This window comes from Porcisia hertigi, chromosome 32 (genome assembly GCF_017918235.1).
Source record: "Porcisia hertigi strain C119 chromosome 32, whole genome shotgun sequence".
NCBI classification, from domain to species: Eukaryota; Euglenozoa; class Kinetoplastea; order Trypanosomatida; family Trypanosomatidae; genus Porcisia; species Porcisia hertigi.
This window is the reverse complement of record NC_090591.1, coordinates 1,489,556-1,501,390: the sequence shown is the minus strand read 5'-3', so window position 1 is coordinate 1,501,390 and position 11,835 is coordinate 1,489,556. Positions and strand designations below refer to the sequence as shown.

Below are 11,835 nucleotides of genomic sequence, written 5' to 3'. Positions count from 1 at the left end.
CCCACGCGCTGATCTCATCGCGAGGGGGTGGGGGGCATTGTCAAGGGTTTGTGGATGCAGGACAAGAGTCAACAGAATAGAGGATGAGCGGGGCGATGGACAACATGCGGATGTCATGCTTCCCACCCAAAGGAGACCGGTGCTTCTGGAGACCCGAGTACCAGGACATGTTTCTCAGCCCCTGCAAGCAAGCATTTGCATTTGACCTGGCCATGAACCTTGAGAAAAGACCCCTGACGCAGGCGGAATAGGACAATCGCAGTGACAAATCGGAAAAAGGTAGACAGAACGCTCAAAGCACAATCACGCGCGCTGTAAAAACAACCAAAAGCTTAACAGGTGAATTGCGTGCGCTGAGAGGGGCCCTTTCTGGCGGCTACATCCGCTTCACAAATACAGATGAAGCGGGGTGCCTGCAACGTATCCATCCTCACCACACTGGCAGCAAGGATCAAGCACATGCACTCATGGGCAGATGGGCTACTAGTTAGCGTCCTGCTCCGGCACCATTGGCAATGACACCTCAAGGGCAGGACCCCCACCCCTAGGCACCGATAAAGCCGGCGTTGTCATTCGCATTTCCGGGACTGGCCGATCTGCTGTAAAGCAGTGCTGTGCGCGTGGTGCGCACTAGGCAGTCTGCATGTCAAGAATCGAAGGACAAACAGCGCCACTGGAGCCACACAAGCGGATCGCACCCCAAATCACACTCATCTACTGAAAAAGGATCCACGTAGTTCGAAAGAGGAGTACAGATACAGCTGCGCCATGCTTGCAGTTGTTGTGTTTTTGCTACACATTGCAATACTCGGGTTGAAGAGCAGCAGTGGCAATTCGTTGAGGGAAATGGGGAGTAAGAAGGTTGAATGTGAGCATACATGAGGTTATCACCAAGATGAGCGATGAGATCCCATCACTTACCTACATGACCACACCTGAAAGAGTAGCGGTGGAGTCTCTCACTTTCCAGGAAGGGACCGAGATACATCCGCCAGCTTCGAAGGGTTCCGGACACGTGTTGGTGCAGCCTGCGTTTTAGGTTTTAGAGAAGAGCTGCGTTTCTTTTAAACGGAAAAAAAAACAGTTTTTAGCATCAAAGCAATCGGGCCGCTGGGATCTGATTGTGTGATCACGCGAAGTTAAATCCCCTGTCCATCAATGGCGTTCACACAGCAGCACCAGGATTGGCACCCCGAACCCACTGTGGAGCCACCACATCAAAAGCCCCAGAGACCACCGCTTCGTCGTCCAGCTGCATCTTTGACCACTCGATGTCCTCGTGTGGCTCGTCGGAGCTGATGCTCGCATCATCGACATTACAGCGACTCCGCTTTTGTCGTTTCCACTCCATCTCCTTTTCGTCGTCAGAAAAATCAGGACGCACGTGGCCGGGAAGTTCGTCATCGTTGATGTAGCTAGCATCCGTCCCTTTTGCAGCGTCGCACTGCTCGAATGGGTCGTACATTATTTCCTGGTGAAGGAGGTCATAGTGTAGTGAGGCCCCCTCCGCGAGGCGTTGGGCTGTCAACAGCTCACCAAAGTCTTGACGGGCCACTTTGACCACGTAGAAGGCTTGTTTGACAGGTCCTAGAACGGAGCATATGTAACCTATGAGCGTCCCGTCGCTCAAGCACAGCCTTGTTCCGACATCCATCGTAAGTGTCTCGGGAAGAGCCTCCGCTACACAAGAACAACTCGACAGCGAGGTGGCGTTCACAACTGCGACTGGAGCCTCGGAAATCTGCTCGAGAGGAAGTACAAGAGCTGCGTCAGCAATCACATCATCGTCCAGCGGCACATCATCGCTTTCATGGGCAAACCAAGCCCGCCGAGGTTTCGCATCGCCATTGTTCGACGTAGAGGAGACAGCAGACTGCGTAGAGGCCGCCCGCACAATCGGTTCCGTGTCTACTGAACTAATAGAAACAGCGCGGCGCGAGGGTTTTTCGTCAGCGTAGATCGCGCCAACATTAGTACTTGCGGGGATAGTGTCCATGAAAGTTTTCCGATGCGCGAGCTGAATAACCAGTGTCGTGTAGAAAGGTTGTGTACACCAGCTCCACGGAGGGGAAGGGATACCTCTTGTTTTTTTTTATCCTGAAGAACAAATAAGACGAGCTCTAAAGAAATGTGGGATCACATATAGGGCGTACGAGTGAGTGAACAGTTGAACATTTTCATTGTATCTAAGAAAAAAGAAAAGAGGTGGATATCAGGAACACGTTCGTATTGATATCAGTACAGCTGATCCATAGGTTTCACCTACAGCAGAATATCCCGTGATGCCTCGACTAAGAGGCCTGCTTGACGAGATACAAATAGAGGAGCAAGGATCATGACTGTCAATCACCTGATGACCCTCTCCGCCATAGTCCTTGCGCAGCCACCAAGCGCAACAGGGATTACCGACGTGCGTTGAGGGCCTTTGTTCCTTTTTTTTGGGGGGGGGGGGGGGGGGAGGGGAGTCGAAGGAAACATCAAAAGTGCAGCTCCAGTATTCACAAGCGAAACAAAAAGAAGATGGCGTCTAATGAACATGATGAGGGTGGGAAAAAAGTCAACGCAGTTCTCCGGCAACGATTGAGCTGAGTTCTACTACACATCGAAGTCAGCTACCCCAGCAATCCCACACGTCCCACTAAAAAAAAAAGCATGATCCACGCATGATGTTCACCGCTGCCGGCTCACGGTAAAAGCGAGTAGCGCGTCGCACGAAAAGCCCCGAAAACAGCGACAATTTACTGCAAAAAAAAACGACGGCAAGACATCATGGTATTCTTTTGCACAGTAGTACACGTCAGGTTAAAACAGGGACAGGATTAGGGAAGGAGTAAACAGTCATTTGGCGATGATGCACAAAATAGGAGCGCAGGAAATTTTTGTGGTACGACGAAGAGACAAAAACAAGACCGATAAAACCGAAAGCAGGTGAAGGTATCTAAGACTCGAGACACCCCTGGCGCTTGCGCTCACTCAACAAGTACCGGAGGCCTTGTGTAGATCACAGACAGAAGCTATAGACACCCTGACACATCAATGTCGCGCTGATGTACTCGCATATCTCTGTAAATCCGTGCGAAGCTCAAAGCCGATTCGTTGTATAGCAGCCCAGAATTCTCTAGCTTGAACGCGCGACTGATACAATCCCTGCTTCGCAGGTTGTCATGCATAACGTCGCGGAGGCCCAGAGGCACACACGCGTCCAATTGAGCTCGCTGAACTACAAAGGCCTCCGTCAGACCAACACTCGTTACACTGCAAGCGTACTTGGTTAGGGACAAGGCGAACTCATACGCCCCAATGACACGACTTAGACCGATGAACGGCACGTTGGCGTTGCGAATGGAAGCATCGCTATCGGTGTCGGCCGAGACGTGCACTCTCGAGGTTTTCTGAGACTCGTTGCGTGTTCTGGTGACGTCAACGACACCGCACATCACAAAAATAAGAGCATTCAATGTCTGACCCATGACCGTGAGGCGCTCACCATTGAGAAAAACAGTCGGGGTGCTCAACTCAAAGAGACGGGTTAATATGGAGGTTGGGCAACAGAAAGACATGTATGGGTCTTTACGAAAGCACCGCAGCGCCAGCTTGCTCTTTTGCATTTGCAGCCCCCGATCTTTCTTGGCTGCGCTGCGGCAGTGCAAAAGTGCAGATGGCTCAGTCATGCCTATGTCAATCAGCACATCCCGCCTAAGGCGCCATACGTCGCAGTAGTTTATGCTCACAACCGAGGTGCGCTTCGGCTCGTTAACGCCGCAAGAGCACTCAAAGGCGCCAAGGCAGGTTCCCTTTAAGATCTTCCTATCAGCGGTTTCATCATCGCGCATGACAGCCTCACCGTCCTGCACAAAGTATGTTGAAGAATCAAACTCACCTTTTCGAAATAGAAAGTCACTGTTGTGTAGTACGATCGGCTCCACACTGTCGATCAGCTTCAAGAGACTGGTGTCACTAAATTTTACAAAATAGGGGAAGTTACGCAAAAAGGGCAAGTTCAGTGGGAAGAACCGTTTCAGGTTTTCACGACGGCGGACGTCCGTGGCCTCCCGTTGCTTGCTTGCTACCTGCGGACTCAGATATTTCGCCACCTCGTCATAGTCTTCCGGTGATATCGCCCAGCAGCCGACACCTGTTTCACATATGATGGATGCTGACCGCGGCTCCTTGCACACAAGGGCAAACTCACCCGCGTAGCAGGGTGCTTTGAGTTCGAAGACACCGCTGGAGTTCTCCTTGGTGCGGCGCTTGTCGCGGCTCTTCTTGCGGAGCACAATCGAAATTGTGCCTAGGGTGATCATGAACATGCTACGCCCAATGTCTCCCTCGTGCATCAGATAGCTTCCTTTGGGAAGGTAGGACGGTTTCGCTTTTTCCACCAGCTTTTCTAGCAGTGCGGCTGGCCACCCCTCGAAGAACGTGCCACGCATACTCTGAATAACCTGGGGAGAAGGGAAAGGAATCTCGTCAAGATGCTGGCGCGTCTGCTCAGCCGCTTTTCTCCGCCTCGCACGCAGAGCGAGAAATCGGCGAGCCATCGGGCCCATCAAAAAACGGAACGTTTTGAATGCCTCTTGCACTTGTCGCTCCTGAATGAGGGCGGCAAGAAAGACATGGCAGACGACAATGGTACACCACTTTCTTGCCCGACTGAGGGTCTGCTCCCTCCGCCGGATTTCCAGCAGATTTTGGTGCTTGTAAAAGATAATCTCGCGCCGTCTCTCTGCATGATCGAAGGACGCCCTGCCAGCCTCAATATCCAGGCGCGTGGCATCTTCCACCCGGTCACGCACCCGGCGAATATACTCACGTGTATTCCGCATTTTCGCATGCAAAAGACGTTTCTGAAAGCGATCTGTGTCTAAAGGTTTGGCTTTTTGCAGACGGGAGAGGATAAGCTTCCTCTCCCACTCCGGAAGTGCGCGAGCGGTGCGACCACGGCTATAAGGGAGCGGATGCACAGGCACGTAGTGCTTCGAAACCGCGGCGTGTGGCATCGGAGGCACGTGAAAGGGGACGAGGGGGGCGAGAAACTCATCTTTTTCGCTAAGTGTATCCTCGCGTGTCGGTCCACTGAAGGCTACATCTGTCAAGAAGGCCCTTTTACTACTCTTGTGCTTCATCATCAGCGCCGGGGCGGAACCCGGCTGCAGAAGCCAAAAAAAAACGACCAATTAGGAAGAAACCACACGGCGATGAAAACCTAGTGCACCGGGCAGGTGTTGTCTGGCGTGTGGCTCCAAGACACACAGCGCGAGCCAGTGAGTTTGAGGCGGAAAGCGCCAATGAGTAAGTGGGCTGCAGAGCTGCGGTGCAATATACATATATATATATATATATAGACAAATATATATATTATGTGGGGGAACGAATGTCGAGTGAGCAAGTACATGGAAAGCAAACATAGTCTCAAGACGTCCATGTTCGGGTGGCGTGAAGATGCACAGCCCCCTACGGAAAAGTAACTACACTCGGATTCACAGATTAAGACAATATTGCGCAAGAGTGCTGGCACTTGAGAGGTGCACAATCACGCGACGCAAACGCTTTCGGGGGGGGGGGGGGGAGACCACCACGGTGAGGGGCCCACACAGTCAGAATATCGCCTTTTCATAAAATAAGCAGCACGTCTCACAATACATGCATTAGCGTCTTTATTCACGGACTTGATCCTTTCTGCCGCGTTCACTCAGATGTAGGCAACATTGAAAAGATGACACAAGCATCGCTCCATCATTCAGAAATGGTAAAGATACCCACGAAAACGGAGGAAAAAAAGAAGCCTCGACAAGAAGTCAGAAGATTCATCACTTTTCTTGTACTTCCAAAAGTGAGCAGCATCCCATTAAGTCTGTGTGTTGCCACACTGTAGCCCAGTCGGCGGTCACACTCTCATCGGCTGGCGGAAAACAGCTGTAAAGAGTGGTCAAATGAAACCCCCCGCCCCGCCTCTCAGAGGAAAGAGGGCGACTTATGCTCTCAGGGTTGGGCGATCGCTTTTCAGTCAGACCATTGGCAGCCGCTCGCATTACGACCAGAAGTGCGTGGTGCATCTCTCGATATCGTTGTACGCGCAGTGCGGCCGAGTAGTCGGGCGGTGGGGGAAGGGGGAGCCTGCCGTACGCACACAGACCACCACCACCCCTAGCGACCCCCTCTCCTCAAATGGGTGACCCAAACGTGCTCGCTGTCACACTTCGCCCTGATGCAGAACTATTCAAGGTGGAGCGCCTTGACATCAGTAGTGAAAAGGTGTCACGAGTTCCCTCCATTGAAGGAAAATGACGCTTTTACCACCGAAAGCGCATTATCAAGAAGATGGGGATGGGAAAGCTGCTTGTCCGACCACTCCGCTAAAATAGGGGCGGTAGCGCTGATAACCCACACCGAGATGTGATGCGCGTGTTCAGAGCGCAATGTGGAACGACCCAAAACACCGTATTTTGGTAGGGATTCGATCTTTGTGTGACCGTCCCTTTTTGGCAAAGGCACATGCCCCCCTCCACCCCCCTCCCCCCTCCCCTTATTACTCGTCGGGGTCGGTGCATTTGGCCTTTCGCTTGGTTTTCACGCGGAAAAGGTCCTCTTTGCGGAGTTCATCTGGCCCTGTCCAGCGACCGAGCTTTTTAAGCGTGGTTTTTATTTCTTCGACATCCCCTGGGTCCATTCGGTCGTGAAATCTTCGAAGAAATTCCTCAGGGCTCACGGGATCTAAGTGGTTGTGCACTGCCTTTAGTGTGTCGGCGTCATACTTGTAGTGGGTCTGATTCGTCTTTGCGTTGTGGTACACAGGCACCAGTCCGGCGCGAATCGCCTCCAAGATTTGCTGACCCTTTACATTAAGGAGATCCGCCTCCTCCTTGGGCGCGTTACGGTGAACCCAAAACTCGTATTTTGTCTGCTTCCATGCGCGAATGATCGTGTTTGTGTCAGTGTCGAATTTTCGAATGTACAGTTTCAGCAGTTTGCGGTACAAAAGAGACGCTGCAATCGGTTGAAGATCGAAACTCTCAATTGGTGCAGACGGTGTGGGAGAGATGAGCTCCACCTTTGGCGCTCTCCGGAGGCAGGGCCGACGTATCATCCCGGGAGTCTTACAACAAAAGGTAGCAGCGTTGCTGATTATGGTGAAATTTGGAAATGATGTGCTGCTCGGGGTGCAATGGCGGGTAGGTTAACAAAAAGATCCCACGTGTTTAAAAAAAAAAGAGATGAGTCTCATGTCGTGCAGAAGCTGTGCAAAGTACAGTAGAAAGAGAGGAAATCGAGGCGGAGAAGAGAAGTCAGTCATCCAAGAGTAAAGTGCAAAACGATAAGAGATTGTCGCTCAAGTGACAGGATATGGAGGAGGCAGAAAAGGATAGAACACGCTAGCCCGTACGCTCTGCGAGAGAGAGAGAGAGAGACCAGCGTGCTCTCGGAGAAAAGTTCACGAACATACTCATGAAAAAAAAATAGACACCACATGTCAGTGATCCCCCACCCCCACCCCCCCAAAAAGGAGGTGATGGGCGAACTCCTGTGCATCCCTTCACCTCGACCACCTGTTCACGATGACTACATTGGATGAAGTGCCAGCACCGTGGCGGCTCGAATGCTTCTCCCTGCTTCACCCCCACCCCCTTCTTGGAGGCGGGGACGGGTGGGGGAGGGAGAAGCATTCGAGTAAGCGGAGCCCACAGCAGAGGAAAGACAGAGATGGTTTCATGGCGTCTCGGGTCTGTACCATTGAACAAATGTGAATAGTATTCGTGTTTGCGCCTCGCGTCTCCTCTGTGGTACGGTGCCAGTAGTGGTTCCCTTCTTAGCGAGGAGAGGCAAGCGTCGTTTTCCATTTTTAAGGACAAAAAGAGGGGGTAAAAAAAAGACCCCAAAGGCAGAGTGAACCATCACTGCCCTCGAAGCAGGCTTCTGGCTCTTCCCGCGCCCTCACCCCGTCTCCTGATCGGTCCGCAGATAGGATGCGTTCATGCGCCATCGCCATCACCCACCTCCATGCGTGTGTGCGCCGGTGTCACAACAACGCCTCGGAACTCAGCAGTGAACGGAGCACCCAATCCGTAGACGCCTCCTGCCCGTCCTCCTCTATGTCAGGGTTGTACTCGTACACGGACGGCAATTGCCGGATGAATTCTTCCAGCTGATCTAGCGGGGGAAGCTTTGTTGCAGCTCCCTCCTCACTGCCAGAACGTGCAGAAGCAAGACAGTCGAGAAGCGTGGGAAGCTGAATACTTTCGGATACGATGGCCAGTCGACTTGGGGGGCCCACCGGCACTGCTGGGAGTACCCCACTTTCGGGAACAGTAGATCCATCTTGGAGGCGTGTGGGGTACGGTCCACGGCGCGTCTTGTCAAACCTGGGCCGGCTAAGTGCGCTTACATTGCGGAGCGTCGCTGCAGAAGACCACAGTGTTTCCTCGGGGAAGGTATAGGCCGGGTGCGCGGCTCTTTTCCAAGGAGCCTTTTCCTCGAATGGCTCTGCGGCATCGTGGGCGGCACTGTTCTCCAATGACGGTGGCTGTTCAACATGAGGACCGGAAAAGGGCAGAGGTTGCGGGGGTGGTATGCACCGAAACTGCACAGTGTCGTAGCGGTGCGACGCCGAGCGTGGAAGGAGAAGCTTGGCGTTCAGCAGGATGTCGCCTGTGAAGTCCTTCGACACCTCCTTGTACGGGAGAAAAAAGCGGTGCCGTAGCTGACGCGAAAGATAGAGAAAATTGTGAAATTGGATCCCCTCAGCGCCGGCAGCGTCCTCCAATTGACCTAGTATCGCCCCCACGGCCTCCGCGCACGACGGATCAGCAGTGAGGAGGCTAGCACACGCGTCCAGTACGAGGTCATCCACCCCGCAATCCTCGCAGCTCCATCCCTTTTTCTTGCCGGAATGCAACATCATCTGGAGGTGCTCGCACCACTGCTGAAGAATGACGAGCGCGCTGGCGGCGGCACGATTACGAACAAGCTCTAGCAAAATCCAGTGGGCGCAGAAAAGATGAAAAGGACGCAAAAACGCCGCCGGCGTGGAGATGGCGGCTGATTTGAGCAGCTTCCGCAGGGCGGCCATGGTGAGGGAGAGGAAGTCGATCTGGTGCATAACGAAACGCGCCACTAGTCGCACGTGCTCAGCCTCCCCCTGCGCATTGCCCATCCGCATGTAGTTCACCGCAACGACAGTGATGTGCTGCAGCTTCTCAAGCGCGTTCTCCATCGGAATCTCTCCAGTGTCACCCCGCACGTAATACAGCAACCAGGCCCGCAGATGCAGCAGACACCCCTTCAACTCGCGAAACGCCATGTCGGTGGCGCCAAGGTCGGCACAATACACTTGCGCCACGAAAAGGCTCACAAACACGTCTCGTTGGCAAAAAGAGCGAGCCAAGTGTATCGCTGCTGCAATTGTGTGAAAGCGCTCCTTGTCGGACAAAAGAGGTTGCTGATGAACGCAAAAGTCGATCAACTCCATCCACAGTGTCGTCTGATGGGGAAAAAAACACGCCATCATGGTAATGATGCCTCTGCATCTGCTGTAGTGGAGAACTTCGCCACCAGTCCCTGGAAAAAGCGGCCGGCGAACACGCTGCTGTAACGTACACCACAGACTCCACAAATCCATCTCAATACGCGAGAGCACAGACTCCCTCAAGCTAAGCGACGTGCTGGGGCCATCCACGGTGAGAGGACGCGCAAGATACAGCGTATGAGGGAACTGTACATGCGGCGAAGACGCGGGTGCCCATTCCGTAGGGTAGAAAAAGTACATGAGTCGCGACAAGTCATTGGCTTCTGCCTTGACACGCACGAGACGCTTCTCCAGCTCGATCTTCTCGTCTGGCGCCACTCGCCCCCGGTATTCGGTGGCTAGAAACATATCGTACTCCTCCCTCACCGCGTCGAGACCGACAAGAGGGATGGCAAGAATACGGTTATACAGCCGCTTGGACCACTCACGTCGGCGCATGTGATCACGAATGGAGGCGGAGCGCCAACTCAAGTACTGCATCCACAGTGATGTGCTCTGCGGCAGCATGCCAACGTCGCGGCGCAGGCAAGTGCGATACAGCAGATCCAACGAAGTGCTGTCTGGCCGGACGTATTCTGTCGCAAACGAGAAGAAAAGGGAGTAGAGCTCGCAGGAGAACGAAACGGGAAGGTGGCGGTAGAACGTGTTCAATACGCGTAAGTAACCTTCGTAGACGTCCTTGGCATCCGCTTCACTACGGCAAGCCTCCAAGCGAGTCTTTTTCGTCAATGCGGCTAGCTCTAGCCGCACGTACGTACAAACAAGGGGCGCCGCTGTTGGGAAGTAGTACAGGGCCGCGTGCCACACTGCCCGCACCGAGGATACTGGGAACGACATCATCTGGTGAAGCAAATGCAGCCACGCCATTGTATCGAAGGTGTTGGTGTACACCCGTTGTGTATTCTCCAAGATCGCTGTCGTTGCATTGGGTACTTGTAGCTGTGCTTTGTCCGACTCGTCAATACCGCCGTGCCCAAATAAGAGTCCATCCTCCAGAGTCGCGAGCACGTTCCATGGACAAGCGTACCCGTTCCCTACCCGATCAAGGGCAGGAGCCTCGTCGACGCCAAGTCGTCGAAAAAGCTCGCTTGTGGCATCGTGAATATGCTTTGCCACATTCTTGAAGACACCACGGAGTCTCTCCATTTCGAGTCTCTCAGCAGCATCGTTGATGAAGATTCGCCACATCGACGCCTCGGAAGCGACCTCCGCAGTGCTAAGGTGCGTCTTCAGTGCATCTTCGAGTTGCTCAAGAAGTTGGCATTCAACCTCTGGTCTCGAAAGGCCAAACACAGCGAAGCATGGGTGGCGTCGCAGGGATTGTTGTAATACCAGCAAGTTCTCTTCACTGACTCGCTGCTCTGCTGGCGGGGCACTAACAGCGGTCGGAGCCGGAACGGGAGTGGCAAGCACGTACCCGGTAAGGCTGCGGAGGCGCCTCACCAGATCATCAATCTCAGACATGCAGGCAACGGGTTCGACTACGAGATGAGAAAAACAAAAGCTGAAAGCAAAGGCCTCGTAGCGCAATCCCTTCGGAAGCTCACACACACCCAACACACTCACGGAGACTAGAAAAATAAAGTATGGAACAGGAAAAGCGGAGAAGAAAAACTGCACGGATCGCGGAAACCCCACGACCTTTCTCCCCCTTTAGTTTTCTTTCTCGAATATGTGTGTGTGTGTGTGTGTGTGACAATTTAGAGGATAGCGGTAGAAACAAGAAGAGCGTATGAGCAAAGAGTATGCTTGCAGGGGCGTTCAAGCCACGGGTATGGGCACTGTTCTGAAGAATGAGAGCCAAATGCATACGTCTACAGGGCGCAGCTTGACTTGGAAGAAAAGAAGAACGCGCATTGCCCAATCAATGTCCTGTCGTATTTGTCACGGAAACAGCCGCAACTTCTCGGCCCCGTCTCTCTCCCTTCTCCACGTCAAGGGTGTATGAGTATCTACAAAAAAAGACAGAAAAGAGAGTACAGCACAGAGCGGGGAGCTAGGCAGCTCATCTTGTTTTTGTGGGTCTATTTTTGCCGGAGCCTCAGTTGTTGAACCTTAGTTTGTTGTTCGTGTTGCTCCTGTGAGAGACAAAGAGGAACGCAAGGAACTCCTCGCGAGCAGCGGCACCGGTTAGACACCCTGTGTGAAGCGGGGCGGGGGCTCCCTACGGAGAAAGGGTGGGGGGGGGGGCAGCAAAATCAGTTCCATAACACTAGGATTGTCTGGAGCACGTGTCGAGAGACAAACGTGTCGACGAACAGAGGGCCCGGAAACGCCCAACAAGATATCCACAGCAAACACCGGTACTGTAT

General features: G+C 53.2%; 4 protein-coding genes across 4 annotated transcripts; all 4 read right to left on the bottom strand.

Moving 5' to 3' along the window:
* Positions 1–1,165: 1,165 nt before the first annotated feature.
* On the bottom strand, positions 1,166–1,996 carry JKF63_02761 (uncharacterized protein; the record flags this gene model as incomplete). Its single annotated transcript, XM_067898785.1, has 1 exon — positions 1,166–1,996. The coding sequence occupies one exon, from the start codon at positions 1,994–1,996 to the stop codon at positions 1,166–1,168; it is 831 nt and encodes a 276-aa protein (XP_067754942.1).
* A 1,018-nt stretch (positions 1,997–3,014) lies between these two features.
* On the bottom strand, positions 3,015–5,129 carry JKF63_02760 (uncharacterized protein; the record flags this gene model as incomplete). The annotated part of the gene is made up of 1 exon (XM_067898784.1): positions 3,015–5,129. One exon carries the CDS (start codon positions 5,127–5,129, stop codon positions 3,015–3,017), a length of 2,115 nt encoding a protein of 704 aa, XP_067754941.1.
* A 1,400-nt stretch (positions 5,130–6,529) lies between these two features.
* On the bottom strand, positions 6,530–7,087 carry JKF63_02759 (uncharacterized protein; the record flags this gene model as incomplete). The annotated part of the gene is made up of 1 exon (XM_067898783.1): positions 6,530–7,087. One exon carries the CDS (start codon positions 7,085–7,087, stop codon positions 6,530–6,532), a length of 558 nt encoding a protein of 185 aa, XP_067754940.1.
* Positions 7,088–8,017: 930 nt separating this feature from the next.
* Positions 8,018–10,987, bottom strand: JKF63_02758 (uncharacterized protein; the record flags this gene model as incomplete). Its single annotated transcript, XM_067898782.1, has 1 exon — positions 8,018–10,987. One exon carries the CDS (start codon positions 10,985–10,987, stop codon positions 8,018–8,020), a length of 2,970 nt encoding a protein of 989 aa, XP_067754939.1.
* Between the last annotated feature and the right edge of the window lie 848 nt (positions 10,988–11,835).